The sequence below is a fragment of the Crocuta crocuta genome, unplaced genomic scaffold, assembly GCF_008692635.1.
Source record: "Crocuta crocuta isolate KB4526 unplaced genomic scaffold, BGI_CrCroc_1.0 scaffold68, whole genome shotgun sequence".
Classification (NCBI taxonomy): domain Eukaryota; kingdom Metazoa; phylum Chordata; class Mammalia; order Carnivora; family Hyaenidae; genus Crocuta; species Crocuta crocuta.
Genome location: NW_027532426.1, coordinates 3,686,370 through 3,703,987, shown reverse-complemented (window position 1 = coordinate 3,703,987; position 17,618 = coordinate 3,686,370). Strand labels below are relative to the sequence as shown.

General features: G+C 37.4%; 1 protein-coding gene across 1 annotated transcript in view; it reads right to left on the bottom strand.

The window, feature by feature from the left end:
• NPEPPS (aminopeptidase puromycin sensitive) overlaps positions 1–17,137 on the bottom strand; it is a 93,394-nt gene extending 76,257 nt beyond the window's left edge. Inside the window, exons 1-2 of the mRNA XM_077779310.1 lie at positions 17,015–17,137; positions 7,391–7,475 (exon numbers count right to left, since the gene is read on the bottom strand). Coding sequence (XP_077635436.1) covers positions 7,391–7,475; positions 17,015–17,137 — 208 coding nt within the window. The remainder of the gene's footprint in view (positions 1–7,390; positions 7,476–17,014) is intronic.
• Positions 17,138–17,618: the final 481 nt, after the last annotated feature.

Genomic DNA, 17,618 nt, shown 5'->3' with positions numbered 1-17,618 from the left:
AATGCAAAAACCCTCACAAAATATTAGCAAATCAAATCCAGCAACATATAAAAATATAAAAAGAGGGGTGTCTGGGTGGCTCAGTCAGTTAAGCATCCAACTCTGGCTCAGGTCATGATCTCACAGTTTTTGAGTTTGAATCCCATGTCGGGTTCTGTGCTGACAGCTCAGAGCCTGGAACCTGCTTCAGATTCTGTGTCTCCCTCTCTCTTTGCCCCTCCCCCACTCATGCTCTCTCTTCTCTGTCTCATAAATAAATGTTTGAAAAAGAAAAAGAAAAAATATACATAAAAAGAGTCATGTGCCATGACCAAGTGGGATTTATCCTAGAATGCAAGGCTGTTTCAACATTCAAAAATCAATTAATCAATAGCCTAAAAAAGAAAAATCACATAATCATCATATGTACAAAAAGCATTTGACAAAATCCAAAGCCCATTCATGACAGAAACTCTCAGCAAAGTAGAAATAGATGAATTTCTTCAACTTGAAATTCAAGCTTTCCAGTTAAGATGAGGAACAAGGAAAGCAAAGATATCCCTTCTTATCAGTGCTTTTCAACGTTGTACCAAAAAGCCTAACTAACCGAAAATCCTAACACAGTAAGACAAGAAAAGGAAATAAAAGGTATATATATTCGGATGATAGAAATAAAACTGTCCTTGTTCACAGATACATGGTCATGTAGAAAATTCAAAAGGATTAGCAAAAAACTGGAACTAATATGCAATTATAGTAAAGTTGCATGAGACAAGATTAACATACATAAGTCAATCACTTTCTATATACCAGTAACAAATAAGCGGTATTTGAAATTAAAAACACATTATCATTTACAATATTATTCAAAAATGAATTACTTAGGTATAAATCTAACAAGTTATTTTGTGGATACTGAAGTTTATATGGAGAGGCAAACAACCCAGAATGCCCAACTCAATACTGAAGAACAAAATCAGAGGACTGACACTACCCAACTTCAAATCTTAACCATAAAGTCTACAGTAATCAATGTAGTGTGGTTTTGGAAAAACAAAAGACAAGCAGATCAATGGAACAGCACTGAGAGCCTAGAAACAGAACCACATAAATACAGTCAACTGATTTTTGACGTAGGAGAAAAAGCAATACAAAGGAGCTATCTTTTTGATATATGGTGCTGTAACAAAAGGACATCCACATGCAAAAACTATCTACACACAGACCTTACATCTTTTAAAAAAATTAACTCAAAATGGATTACAGATCTAAATGAAAATACAAAACTACGAACCCCCTGGAAGATAACATTGGAGAAAAACTAGTTAATCTTGAGTATTGTGATGATTTTTTTTTTAATTTTTAAAAAAATTTAAATTTTTTTTTTTATTTTTGAAGGAGAGAGTGTGAGTGGGGGAGGGGCAGAGAGAGAAGGGAGAATCCAAAGTAGGCTCCAGGCTCTCAGCTGTGAGCACCAACATGGGGCTCCAACTCATGAGCTCTGAGATCATGACCTGAGACAAAGTTGGACGCTTAACCGACTGAGCCACCTAGGCACCCCAGTGATGACTTTTTAGATAAAATACCCAAGATATAATCCATGAAAAATAAATGATAACCCGGACTTAATTAAAATCTAAAAATTCTGCTCTGAGAAAGACAATGTCAAGAGAATGAGAAGACAAGCCACAGACTAGGAGAAAATATCTGTAAAAGACACAGTTGATAAAGGACTATTATCTAAAACATACAAAGAATTCTTAAAACTCAACAATAAGAAAAAGAACAATCCAGTTAATATTATGTAAAAGACCTGAACTGACATCTCACAGAAGATGATACACAGATGACAAGAAAGCATATGAAAGCGTTTCAACATCATGTGATTAGGGATCTGCAAACTAAAACAGTAATGACATACCACTATATACCTATTAAAATGGCCAAAATCCAAAACACTGATAACAACAAATGCTTGGGAGCATGCAGAACAACAGGAATTCTCACACATTGCTGTGGGAATGCAAAATGTTTACAGTTACTTTGGAAGACAATTTGGCAGTTTCTTACAAAACTAAACACTGTTTTGTTTTGTTTTGTTTTGTTTTAAATAATCTCTACACCCAATGTGGGGCTCAAACTCACAACTCGGCAAACAAGAGTCAAATGCTCCACCAACTGAGCCAGCCAGGGACCCCTAAATGCACTCTTATGATAGGATCCGGCAACCATGCTCCTTGGTTGAAAACTTACAACACATCATCACAAAAATCTGCACGTGGATATTTATAGCACCTTTACTCATAACTACCAAAACTTGAAAGTAATCAAGAAGTCCTTCAATAGGTAAATGGATAAATAAACTTGGTATACACAGTCAATGGAACATTATTCAGAGCTAAAAAGAAATGAACTCTCAACCAGTGATGAAAAGACATGGAAGAAACTTAAGTGCAGTAATACTAAGTGAAAGAAGACAATATGAAAAGCCAACATACTGCCCTATGACTCCAACTATATAACATTCTAGAAAAGACTATGGAGACAGTAAAAAGATCAATGGTTGCCAGGGGTTAGGAAGGAAGATTGTGTAAACAGGCAGAGCTCAGAGGATTTTCCGGGCAGTGAAACGGTTGTGTATGGTACAGTAATGGTGAATACATTTGTTAAAACCCACAGAATCTATAACACCAAGAGAGAACCCAAATGTAAACTATGGATTCTGAGTGTTAATGAGGTGGTAACGTAGGTTCATTTACTGTAACAAATGTACCATTCTGGGTCGGGATATTGATAAGGAGGGGGAAAGGGGTGGGTGGGACACAGAATATATGGGAAATCTCTGCACTTTTTATTAGAACTGCTATAAAAAATGGAGTTCACTAGTACAAAAAATAAAATCAGAGGCACCTGGGTGGCGCAGTCAGTTAAGTGTCCAACTCTTGATCTTGGCTCAGGTAGTGATCTCACAGTTTGAGAGTTCAAGCCCCACATCAGGCACTGTGCTGATGGTGCAGAGCTTGCTTGGGATTCTGTTTCTCCTCTCTGCCCCTCCCCACTTGGGTGTGCACGCACTCTCTCTCTCAAAATAAACTTTGAATGAATGAATGAATGAATCACCATTTAATTCAGAAAACAGGATGTCCTGAAAGTTACCAAAGACCCAGGAAAATATCTGGCTCCTCAATACAGCCCGGAATGGTGGTTAGGTTATGCCTTAATATACCCATTCTTCAGAAGAATAATAGTACATAATAGACTTTTATATTCAAAATCCCCAAAACTCAATAAACTTAGGACTAGGAAATAAACCAGGGACAAAATAAAAATAAGAGCTCAAAAATAAGGTCATTTTAGTGCCCAAAAAAAGCTACCTAAGAAGAGGTATTATGATAGATGCTGAATCTTTTTTCAATTTTTAATTTTTTTTCTTAAATGGTTTATTGTCAGATTCTGAATCTTTAAAAAGTATATACCACTGGAACATATACAGCAAACTAAAACAGTCTGGTGAATAGATTTAATAGTAATATGGCATAGTAATACATCAGTTTCAACTAAGAACCTAGAAAAATCTCATACAAGGTTTTTGCTCTTTTTAATGAAACTGCTATATTCAAGTCTTATTTTCAGGCCCAAATGATAAAGAATATGCATAACACACCACAGTTCCCTGGAAGGCTGCAAATTAAAAAAAAAATCAATATAGCTCACAAAAATGTTGTTGGCCAGAAAAGTTCTTTAAAATTTGAATACATTTATGTGAGACGTGCATTCTTTGGTTTGGCCCCCAACACTCTTGTTTTCTTACAACCAGTTCAATTCATTCATGTTTGTTATTTTTTTAATCCCAACAGTAACTTTGGTTTGAGGCCCCTACCCTATACTGTTATTTATAATTAAACTTATACTTTGATTCCTTCTTTTAAAATTTCATTATGAAATTCTGTATCATAGTTCAATATATTTGTATTAAAAATGGGTATTTTCCATTCTCTTTCAGTTTTCCAGATTTGAGGGCTAGCGCTCAATTGGTCATGCATGTATTTTCAAAATGATGACAAAAACAACTCTACTGCAAAGAAATGGTAGTTTTTTAATGTTATTCCTCAACCACACTTAACTCTATGATGGAATATATATTACCAGCAGGCTTATAAAGGCCTATTGAGGCTTATTATCAAGTGTTAAGAACCATTCCTTTTTTTCAAGTTAATAGTTTTGCTCTGAATTATTGATATTTGGCAATATTTCTAACTAACTTTAACACATACATGTGCTCTTATGCACACACTGAAAAACAGAATTCTACTTCAAGAATAAATGTGTTAAAATTTACACGCCTTATAAATAAACCAAAGAGATACTGGTGGATCTGAAACTATGTATTAGAACTGTGTATGAACTATTATGTCACCAATGGAAAACTGCTTCCTTACACAGCTAATTCTACAAACATATCTGACAGAGTATACACTAAGGGAAAAGCCTGGTACAAAACTTTCAAGTGATCATTCTCTATGTGGTTATGCCCACGCCATCTATTAACGATAAATTAAAAGACTCTTTACCTGTCAGGACCTGAGTTCAGGCACTCAAAAGTTTCGTATTTCTCTTGCAGAAGCTGATGACAATACTAATCCCTGCCCTGTGTAGGGAGGTGCATTCCTTGCACTGGGGCTTAAGTGCTAGTGATTTCACCAACCCTTGAAGTGCAGAACAGTAAAAAAACAGTTTTCAGCCGTTTTTCTTACTGATTTCTCATTTTTTTTTTAATACTACAAAGGTTTTAAAATAAATTATTTCTGTTTCAAAGGCAGTGCCTTAGTTTAAGGAGACACATGCCAGTAGGTCTTTCTGGGTTACTACACATATCACAAGATGGCCTTTTCTCATCAATTAAAAACTTACACAAAGAAGCAACATTTTCGGGCTTTCAAACAATTTTCTGATTTTACCTTAAAGCACCAAGACTTAGTGGCTACAGATATGTAAATCAGTCTTGCAGAAGGCAATTGTAAGTATTAACAAGTACAGTACTAGATGAGATAAGCTGGGTTAAGAAAATGGTACCTTTCCTATTGACTCCGTTATTCCCCTGCCAAAACTAGAAGGAGCTGGCAGGCAAATTCCCAACTACTAATTTCTTAAAAAAAAAAATGTTGTACTCTCCCGTAAGGTAAAAATCAGAAATGCTACCGTGTCCAAGGGCAAAATTAAGCTGTGTATGTATCTGGAAGGCCAAATCTATCTGTTTCTGACTGAATCCTTAAAATACCACATGAATACAATTTCCCCTCCTCTTAAACTCTAAAATTAGAGGAGCTTACACAGGACTATGTTTTTCCTGTTGCTGTAGGAGAAATGGGTTGAAAAATATACCTTAGTTAGTTCTGAAGAAAATATTTTAAGTATCTAAAAAATAATATTTTATCTGAATCTCTCTCCAAATCCCCTTCATTTCCTATAAGCTTTCATTTCTCTTCTGACCCTCTTAGTAAGAACATAAACACTGCTTCCTTGATATTCAGATCGGTATGAGCTTGGCACCATTGAGTCATGCATATTCAAAGCATTTATGTTCTCTGAATTCTCTCCTGGCATTTTAGTAGAGGAAGATAAAAACAACCCTGAGCTGAAACCATGCCAGCTGGAGGGTGCACATGTATTTTACTAGTTCTCCCTATCCATACTGGGCACCATTTTAAAACTCTGTATTAAATATAAATGTTCTCTACCTAAAACAAAGCTAGCTTGCATTGCTTGGCTGAGGTGCTTAGGTTTTTCTTCACAGGTAAAGAAATTAAATAATCCCTCTTTCATTTACCAAACAATTGCTTTAATGTTGGCAACTCACTCAAAGTCCACTGGAAGGATCTGTTCCTCTAACTTAAAATCACTGCAGTTTGATCTCATTTACAAACAATCGAACATGAGTACTTCTTGGTAATAATCTGCTCAACTGATACTTCTTTTTTTTTTTTTTTTTTTGTCTTTCTATGGACAAGACAATTTAAGAAAAACTCATGAAATGAATATTGTCCGGTCATAAAATGTTACTCATATGCTTCTTTTCAGAGTAAAGGAGAGGGGAAAGAGCTATACTAAATGTAAATTAAAAGGTCAAGTTCCTAACTTATTTGATATCAAATGAAAAACTTTTTTTCTCTTCTTTTTAAAGTAAGCTCTACACACAACGTGGGACTTGAACTCACAACCCTGAGACCAAGAGTCACATGCTCCACTGACTGAGGCAGCCAGCTCCCAGATATCAAATCTAAAGATTTTATGGGGTACCTGGGCGGCTTTAGCTGGTTAAGCATCCAGCTCTTGGTTTCAGCTCAGGTCATGATTTCACAGTTCGTGAGTTCAAGCACCACATTGGGCTCTACACTACTGGAGCAGAGCCTTGCTTAGGATTCTCTCTCCCCCTCCCACTCTCTCTCTCAAAATAAATAAACTTAAAAATAAAGTAAAAAGCAATTCAGTTGCAATATCAATATACTTGTGAGTTTTTGCCAAACTTGACAACTTTTAAAAAATGTAGCTGATGTGGGAACAAGATTTCAGGCCAAAACTGACTACTCGATTTAATCCTTATTGTAATTACAAGATCTAAAATAGTTCTCATTTTAAAGATGCTAACTGAGGGGCGCCTGGGTGGCTTAGTCGGTTGGGCGTCCGACTTTCACTTAGGTCAGGATCTCGCGGTTCATGGGTTCGAGCCCTGTGTCGGGCTCTGTGCTGACTGCCAGCTCAGAGCCTGGAGCCTGTTTCAGAGTCTGTGTCTCCCTCTCTCTCTGACCCTCCCCTGCTCATGCTGTCTCTCTCTCTCTCCTAGAAATAAATAATACATTTAAAGAAAAAATTTAAAGATGCTAACTGAATTCTCACACATTGTATACAATGTTCTTTTTTAACATATTCTTACCCTGTAACTAACTTGGTCATCTAGCTTCTAACCTCCACACTCGATCTCATAAAGCCAATATTTTTCTCTCCATTACAACTAAGACTTGTTATCCCTTTGTAATCTATTGCTCAAGAGGAAAAAAAAAACTTTAAGAAAACCACATATGAACTAAGCTGCCTTGATGAACCAATCTTCCATGTTCAAAGTCCTTATTTTTAAAGTAACTCTTTGACTTTATACGCTTGTTATTATATTCATTTTACATTTATAAAAATGTAATCTGCCTAGGGTCACAAAATAAGTTAATGTTTGAGGCAGAATTAAAATTGTGGCATTTCTTTAATCTCACAGTATAGATTATTAAAATATTTCCCATGAACATCTAAAAATGTTTCCTATTTCTAAAGTAATACTGATATCTTAATCTGAAAATGTATGTATCACCATACACACATCATACACACAGACACAGCAAATTAAATGGAAAATAGCACTTACCTTCATCTCCCTCTGGTGCATATGAGGCTGTAATAATGTCAATATCAGCACAATTCATCACAATCTGATTGGTTGCCTGCCTCACCTAAGGGGAAAAGAAAAACCAGCAGTGTCAGAAATAGCCTAGATTAATAACATGTTCATCTTCACCTTGGCCTAATGTATGTCACAGGCAATTTTTTAAAACTAAAACATCACTAAATCCTAGATTGAGTATTTATTCATCACCATGGTAAAAAATAAATGAGTCGTTTTAAGTAATCCAAGGCAATTTACATTTTCCAAATTCCATTAAAAGCAACAATAAACACTTAAGTATTTCACAGCATTTAAACATCTGACCAATGAGCTAAATAAAAGCAATTTTTTTCTACTGAAACCTTTATTTAAAACAATTATGATTTTTCAAATTAAAAAACATTAGGAAATATTTTCCATATGCTGCAATTAATTATGTATTATAACCTATATATCAAGCCCATCATAAGACCTTCTGTAAGGATACAGGAAGAAAAGTGATATAAACCATGTCAAAACTTCATAAAACTGGGTGTCTCAGTCAGTTAAGCGTCTGACTTTGGCTCAGGTCATGATCTTGCAGTTCATGAGTTCGAGCCCTGCGTCAGGTTTTGTGCTAACAGCTCAGAGCCTGGAGCCTGCTTCAGATTCTGTGTCTTTCTCTCTCTCTGCCCCTTCCTTGCTCATGCTCTGTCTCTCATTAATAAATAAGCATTAAAAAATTTTTTTAAAAACTTCATAAAACCTTTAAAATTTTTTCTCTTACCAAAGAAACATTTTGGATGTAACACACACTAATGACTCACCATCAAGATTAAATAAACTTTTTAAGATTTTGTCTTACTTGCTTAAGATCCCCCAAAATAAATTATAGACATAACGAAAGCCCCATCCTCTCTTCTTCATTCCCTGGAGCCAAAGGCTAATAATGTAGCTCTTTCTCATGTATGTATAGTACTTCTGCTACATATATGAATATCAGCAAGCAACGTGTTTAACTTCACACAAATAGTATCAAAGCATATACATCCTTTGCAACCGGCTTTTTTCATTTAACATTGTTTCTGATATGGGTAAATGCAGACAGATGTAGATCTAATTCATTAGTTTTAACTTTTGCATAGTAGTCCATTCTGAAAGTAAACCAGTTATCCATTTCTTTCCTGAAGGAAGTTAGCTTATTTCTATTTTTTTGTTACTTAAAATAGTACTACAATACACATCTTGGTCCATGTTTTCTTATACACCTTCTTCTTTACCAAGAATAACCCAATTATCCTTTAGAGTATTTTCAAATAATATTTCCATGAGCAAAGAATAAAGAAATTCCACTTTCATTATCCTCTAAAAACTTAAAAATTTTTGACAGTCTGATTGGTCTTACATGGTATTCTACTGTTGCATTAATTAGAATTTCCCATATTACTGGGGCGCCTGGGTGGCTTAGTCGGTTAAGCGTCCAGCTTTCGCTTAGGTCATGATCTCGCGGTTCGTGGGTTCGAGCTCCGTGTCGGGCTCTGTGCTGACTGCCAGCTCAGAGCCTGGAGCCTCTTTCAGAGTCTGTGTCTCCCTCTCTCTCTGACCCTCCCCTGCTCATGCTGTCTATCTCTCTCTCTCTCTCCTAGAAATAAATAAAACATTAAAAAAAAAGAATTTCCCATATTACTAATAACACGGACTAAGCATCCTTCCTTTTTAGTTTCTACTTTTTTTTGCCATTGTTTTTCTTCTGCAAATTGTTCATTCATAACTCTTGCCCATATTTCAATTTGGTTTTAACCATGGTTTTATATACTTGTTTCATTAAACAGAATCTCAAATTCATTTTCAGACATTTGAAAGGTCTAAATTTAAAGTAATAAAAATACAGATGTCCTAAATCATCAACAAATGTCTACAAAGGTCAGCCAAGCAGATGAATACAGTAGTCCAGGTAGAAGGGTAAATAACCAATTCTTGGAACCAACCAATTACTGCTACCCTGAAAAGCAGATTTAGTAGTGACAGATCTTCAAATTAACAAGAAAAAGCCACAGGGGTGCCTGGCTGGCTCAGCTGGTAGACCATGAAACTCTAGATCTCAGGATCTGAGTTCAAACCCCACATTAGAGAGAGAGATGACTTAAAAAAAAAAAAAAGTCAAAAATTTCATATTTCATGTGCAATCTCCCAAATTTTAACTGATGGAAAAATGCAAAATTTGCAAAAGCACTGCATAGTCCAAACAAAACCCACATGTAGGTCAATAGTGCCTTGAGATCACTAACAGACCACAGAACTAGGTAAGGACAAGAGAGTAGTGTAATATCTGCATGAAAAAGCTATACCATAATTATTTTATTAATAACCAATAAACATGATTAATTTCAAACTAAAATTACCTAACCTAAATTAGAGAGTATGTTATTAAGCCTGCAACAGACTGTCAAAATCTCTAACACATAACATGAAACTACTCTTGCTCATTAAAAACAATCCTTTCCAGGGGCTTGACTACTTCAGTTGGTAGAATATGAGACTCTTATTCTTGGGGTCCTGAGCTCAAGCCCCACATTGGGTAGAGGGCTTAGTTTTGAAAAAAAAAAATTCCTTTTCATAAATCTGTTTCTAAACTNGAACCGTGAGATCATGACCTAAGCGAAAGTCGGACGCTTAACCGACTAAGCCACCCAGGCGCCCCCATTTAATAAATTTTAAACAAAAAGTTTAAGCGGTATGGGGACCTGGCTGGCTCAGTCGGTAGAGTATGCAACTCTTGATCCTGAGGTTGTGAGTTCTAGTCCCACATTGGGTGTGGAGACTAGTTAAAACTAAAATCTTAAAATAAATAAATACACACATACATACATAATATATTTTGTGAGTGGTAATATTCCTTCATACCATTTATTTCATCAAGGTCATTCCTTTTTATTAATATTTATTTTTGAGAAAGAGAAAGAGAGGGAAAGAGGGAGGGAGGGATGGGCAGATGGGGATTGGGGAGTCACAGAATCCGAAGCAGGCTCCAGGCTCTGAGCTGTCAACCACAAAGCCCTATGCAGGGCTCAAACTCACAAACCATGAGATCATAACCTGAGCCAAAGTCAGACTGCTTAACTGACTGAGCCACCCAGGCACTCCTATTTATTTATTTTGAGAGAGAGAACAACCATGCTCTCTGTCTCGCTCTCTGAAGGTGGGGGGAGGAGCACAGAGAGAGGGGAAGATACTCCTTGCTTTCCACTTGGAGCCTGATGGAGGTCTTCATCCCAGGAACGGTGAAATCATGACCTGAGCCAAAACCAAGAGTCAGATTCTTTTCTTAAAATTTTTTAATGTTTTATTTATTTTCCAGAGATAAAGACAGTGTGAGCAGGGGAGGGTCAGAGAGAGAGGGAGTCACAGAATCCAAAGACAGAGCTCCAGACTCTGAGCTAGCTGTCAGCACAGAGCCGGATGAGGGGCTCCAACCCATGAATCGTGAGATCAGGACCTGAGCCGAGGTTGGATGCTCAACTGACTGAGCCACCCAGGCACCCCAAGAGTCAGATTCTTAACCACCTGAGCCACCCAGGAGCCCCACACCAGGAACACTGCTAAACAGCAATAAAACTTTTGCATCCCACTGGCCTTTTATAACACCACATTTGAACAAACAAAACAAAGCAAAAATTGACTATTTATAAAGTGACTTAAAAAAAATCAGAAATAGAGAAATGAAGCACTTAATGAGGCTGGGGTGGGGGGCAAGGAGGCGTCTCCAAAAAGTTAAATGAATAAAAACCTTCCAGAGTTTGAAGTTTATGCCAACAGAATAACAACAGTAGTTTAGTTACACATCTTAATCTTTATCTAGGCAACTGTATTTTCATCCATCAACAGCTATGGTGAATTTAATGGTAGCCAAGCAGTTAATATTCCAATGTCAAGATACCTGCACAACACTACATATGCCAAATGACATTTATCCCACTACTACTGTAACATTCTGAGGGAAAGTGCTTGTGTACTTTGGAAACACACAGTGTACAACATCCAGTTACAAGTACATTCTAGTTCCTCCTGTGTTGAAGGAAAATCTACCTGTTTATAAATTACTTGTTGAATAGCTACCAAGGTTTTTTTCAAGATACTGCCAGAGTGGGAGGGAAGAACCAAAGGAACAAAAACACTTAATAATAGAAAGCTACTCAAATTTTAAAAATCAAACAGTATCTTCTGCTTCATATTAGACATGCACTTTAAACAGGATACAAAGTGCTTGTTTTAGCCCTTAGTGCCTGATACACAGTAATTACTTAATAGATGTTTTTATTAAGACACACATGCTGAAGGGTGCNTTTTTTAAAAAAAAAAAAAAAAAAAAAGACACACACAGAAACCAAGATTAAATGCACTCTAATCATAAAAATGTTACTCTGAATACTATCAAACAGCATTCATCTAACAGTTTATAAAGTACCTATGAGAATAATATAAAACTTAAAAACTATGTGCTATTACATAGCACTGTGCGTATCAGTATACACATACTGCCCCAGGTTTAAAAGATCTCTGTGGACTTAAATGCTTGACTACCACACTAGAATACTGCTCTTTTTTATGCTTTTCCAACACTGACCTGATGATTCAGTATGTGATTTCTCACATATTAACGTCACCATGTTAGTCAATGTTACCTGTATGTTCCACTATCAAAAATACAGGTAATAATCCAAAGGAATTTCAGCATTAAGATCTTCACAATGTACAAGCTTAAAATAGAAGCAAAATTTTAAAGTTGGCATATATATTATGTCCATAACAAGCTCGTTTTCAACTTCTCCATTTGATGCTATTAAGAATGGAACATGGGGCGCCTGGGTGGCTTAGTCGGTTAAGCATCCGACTTTCGCTTAGGTCATGATCTCGCGGTTCATGGGTTCGAGCCCCGCGTCGGGCTCTGTGCTGACTGCCAGCTCAGAGCCTGGAGCCTATTTCAGAGTCTGTATCTCCCTCTCTCTCTGACCCTCCCCTGCTCACGCTCTCTCTCTCCTAGAAATAAATTAAAAAAAAAAAAAAAGAATGGAACAATAATATATCCTCTCCTTGTTTCAAACCCAGGGTTAAGTCTTCTTGCAGTCTGAGACATACTGCATTTCAACTGAACCAAACACTCAGTAATGACTCTACTGAAGAGACAGCCTGACCACTGTTACCACTGGTAACACTTTTACAATGGAAGTTTCCTATGAGCTAGGAAGGCAGCAGCAATACGATAGCTTTTCTTCCTGAATAAGTCTTTATTACAATCACCCAGAAATACATTTTCCAGGTACCATAAGACTCAAGAGGTTTTTTCTTTCTTTTTTTAAATTTTTTAATGTTTTATTTATTTCTGAAAGAGAGAGCGAGAGCGCACATGAGCAGGGGAGGGTCAGAGAGAGAGAGACAGAATCTGAAACAGGCTCCAGGCTCTGAGCTATCTGTCTGCACAGAGCCCGATGCAGGGCTCAAACCCACGATCTGTGAGATAATGATCTGAGCCGAAGTCGGATGCTCAACCGACTGAGCCACCCAAGTGCCCCTCAAGAGGTTTTTTTTCTGATCACCAAAGTCCTCAGATTTTAGTAAAAGGAAATCTCCAGGGTGAGAACTCCAAATACCAGTCTGAAGCCTGAGCCACTTTGCCTTACAAGCAGTTTCATCATTAAAATTCTATAATAATCATTGCTTTTGCAGAACAGGGCTATAATTTCTAAAGATAATAAGGAGCAAATAATTAGTAAACACAAAGTGAGACATTGAAAAGAAAAGACAAAGTTGCAGAAAGTCAAATGTAGTAAGAACCACTAATGTAAAAATTTTAAATGTACACAACATTGCTGAGTATTGTTGGTAGCTACTTACAAATGCAATAAAAGTTTAAAACTGCACATAGGAATAATACTCACCTACCTAATGAGAGAAGTCACCCCGAGAGTAGGAATGGGAAGAGATGGAAATGAATTTTAGTGGTATCTGTGACATTTTATTTCCCAAAAAAAACCACTGTGCACAGTCTGAAGCAAATGGGAGGAAACATTAATATCTGCTAAATCTGAGTGGTGGGTTACTCTTCTGTATTTCCAAAATATTTCCTAATTTAAAGTAATATTTTAAAGTGATTACAAGTGGCCAAATAAACTGAGAACTACAAACTTCAATGATGTTCAAAACTGAGGCTCCAAGATCTGGAGAACTAATCTCAAGTTAACAACAAAACAGCTATTTAGGAAGACTCAGTCCTTTGCCACTGACTCACATACAGATTAGAATGAGATTTACCTTCCAATAAGTACAGGCTCATTTACATAGCAAAGTTCGGAGAAGTTTCCTAGATAATTTAGTACTCAAGATCACATGTGTCCAGGTTGTACCAGACAATATCAATTGTCCAGAACCAGGAAGTAAAAAAAAAAAAAAAAAAAAGCCTGTATAGAAGGCAGAATAGATGATACAAAGTCCATACAATAAAGCTCATATCCTTCACTCAGAAGAGTCCATCAAACTCTCACTTAGACATTTCTTTTGAAGCCTACAAAAGCTTGTTTATCTGGTTAGTTAGACCTCTTCAGATCAAGTTCAATAAAATAGAAGAGGGAAGAAATTACACAATCAACAGCAACAAGGCACCAGAAGCAGCAAGAAGTAATAACCTAACAGTAAGAAAAACAAACAAAAAGACTTTATAGATATGAAAGTAATAAATTATAGTAATAATTGGGTAGATCTGTGGTTGCAAGTATCAATGACAGATGTTCAGAACAATGCCCAGTATTTAAAAAAAGAAGAAAAGAAACAAACCTAGATTATAAGGAACGAGAGTTTTAAAAAAATACATTTTTGGAATATTTCCATCCAAATTAGTAAACTTTTTTTTTTTAAGTCTAAGTACTTCAAAGGATAAACTTCATTTATCTGGAAAAATCACTGCAAAATTCATTGCTGGATGATAATAGATAAAGCTTAACATATAAAAATGTCTTATATTTAGGTGTTTCCTCAGACATACAATTCAGGAAATAATAGAAAATCCAAACAAGTTCAATTTCTTATTACCAATCTTTCCAATTTAATTTCTTAAAACCATTTAGTGATTTCTCACAATGCTGCACAAAGTATTAATTTTATCACTTTTTAAGTAATAAAACACAACCAAAATGACTGCACTTAGAAAATATGCAAAATTTGGGCAGAAAATTCCATAACACAGGGTTGACAATAACATGCATTTAGGTGCCAGGTTTTAGCCTGCCAAACAAACTACTATATCTGTAACTCTCTGCTAAGTGCCAATTTAGTCATCACCAGCATGAGTATTTTGTTGGCAAAGACCAAGAATTGTCTACTATATCCTGACTTCTGGCCTTGAAGGATGAAGTTAATTTCTTTGGCACAGGTTAAATATTTCCATGAGAGAAAGCCCAATTACTGAATAAACCACAATATACTCATAACAAAAAACTGTAGCCACTCTCATAAACATCTGTTTTTTAGTTAATTCACAAAGCAAGAGAATCAGAATTTGAAATAGTTACAAAAGCTTTCAAATATCCTAAAGGGGGGCGGGGGTGGTGGTGGTGGTAAGAATGTCCCATCTCTCTAGGCCCATGATAACACATTTGCAAAAACCTGCTGATCTAGACCACACTCACTTAAAAGACAACTGCTTTTAAAACTGGTGCACGTTGACTAATTTCTTCACCTTCCCTAGGAGTCCACACCCCAGACCAGGTTAAAAATCCACTAAGTTTCTAATATGTAACCTGTACAAATACTCTGAGCTTATCATAAAATTTTGCAACTAAAGCAACGAAGCAACTTGCATACTTTGTGTAACATGATTCCAACTGTTAGGAAACTGACCCAGTACCAGTTATAAATCGAGATTTCTAGAGATATAATCTTGTCCACAGTTTTTGATCTTCACAATAAGATACCACAATTATTAACGCCACAATTATTGCCCCAACCCATGGATCTCAAAAACATGAATATATGCTTCTTACTACTAATGTTAACTTTTTACCAACATTAACTCCTTTACTCTTCCAAAGGTGGCAATGTGTACAATTAAAGAGTCCAATCACCCTTTAATAAAACCTGTTAGATTTCACTATCATACCATCTTTCATTTGTGTTGCCACCTAGCCTGAAAAGAATTTCTGAACAGAATTGCTTTGAAAAGCTCCTGTTACCAGGTGCTCCCTCAATGGCCCAAAGCAGTCTTTCACGTATTTTTCATCACTTCGGGAAAAGCAAGTAGAAAAGGGGTAAGGAGAAGTATGTCACTGCATCTTATTCTGTCCCAACACTTACTTAACACTGTCACTTCACTTCCTAATAATCACTTGAAAAAATCTTTACTGATAGTCTTTTTCTGAAAAATTTCCCTAAACAGGCATAACTCTCCAAAACCCTGAACCCGTGATGCCAACTAACGAGGTAAGGAAACAAGTGATTTTTTAAATCTTACTTAGTCTTTTCACATAATGCGAGCTCATTCATCACAGGTCCTTCTTCCCGCAGGTTTGCCAAGTCACAAGACACACTACTGTTTACAATCCCTCCCATCTGCCCCCTGCCAATATATATCAAACACTCTAGTCACTTGGCTTACACAGTCTCCCAAAGAACCCTCTCAAATCCTAATTTAGACGGAAGATACACTCATTCTGATTCACATTCTTAATGGAAATTTTTTAAATCGCCTGACTTTCAAAGAGGTAAATTTCACCTTTTCACACAGCCAGACCCTAGAGCCCTCATGCTTCCCCCCGCCCCCCGCTAGCAATTCATACGTGACAGTATACTTTTTAATTCTACACTCTGAGACATATTTTCAATCTGAGTACTCAGCTTTCAAAGACAACTTCAAACTTTCGATTCACTCCAGCACCATACATTCCTTTCATTTCACTGCGCTATACACCCTGTTCTTTAAGCTTGAGGCCTACTGGTTCGTCCTCTCTGACTGCAGTAGAAAAACGATTGAAACAATATATTTACCATCGTTCTTTTTAAAGATAACTGCTAAACGGTTCCCATTTCTCAACACAGACTTCACATAATACATCATAAAACATGGGATATCACAAATGTCTATTGTTCGGGACCTTTGGAGGGCATCAATACTAAACGTCTCCAAAATCAAACAATACTTCAGATAATGTGGGGGGGGGTGTGCATGATTCACCAAAAACTGCAATGAAGAGTAATGGAATATTTTCAACAGTGGTATGCTAGAACTAACAGCTTCTTTCAGAAGAAGAGTACTGCTAAGCAACCATCGCTCTAACAATAAATCCACCTGCTTCACAGGCTGCAAAGCTAGGAAGACGGGAGGAGAAGCGGACGTGGGGTCCTCCTTCAGCTTCTCTAGAGGTTAGGAGAGAACAAAGTCACTGCTGCACTGTCACTTGAGGGGAAGGGGGAGGGGGCGGATCATCTTGGAAACCCGGCCCCTGGGCCGGAGCAGGCGGGGAGAACTCAGCAAGGCTGCCTGGGATTAGCATTCTCCTTCTCACCCTCTCCCCCCTTCTAGAATCTCCCCNCGGCCTGCTTGCCCCGCAGCTCGCCCCCGGCGCCCGAGGGTTGCCGTACCTGGGCGGCGGCCTCCAGCTTGCCCTCGAAGGTGAAGTCCAGCAAGTCGGGCTTGAGGCAAAGGCTGTAGTTGATGGGGGAGACATCGGCAGGCAGCCGCTCGAAGGGCCTCTTCTCCGGCATCGCGGNCTGCGCTGCACCTGTCGGCGCCACCGGGGAAAGCCGGCTCCGTGGCGGGCGGAAAGGAGCCCAGAAGGGTTGGAGAAGCGGAGGGAAAGCCGTGCAAGGAGCCCCACACACCCCTCATCCCCAGCTAATTTTGGAAGTTGAAGCCTATGCAATGGGCTGGTACAGTCTGGGTAAAATGTTAAAATATTGATTCAGAGCAAAACCCCAAGCTGGATTTTTACCTCCACATAAGCGGAAAGCCCCGACTAGAGGCTGTTTGGCAGCGATCATTCCTGCAATTTTAAGCAGCAACTTGAAGGGATGATTATGAAAAAATATTGTCAGAAAACCTTTAATAATCCAGGTTACTTAAACCAATGCAATTTGGACCTTTGAGGAAGTGATTTCAAAAGTTAGGAAGATTTTCATTTCCGCGATTTAATGCTCACAGTAAGCTATGTTTCACCTTTTTCCCGTTTTCATCTTTGCTTCTGCT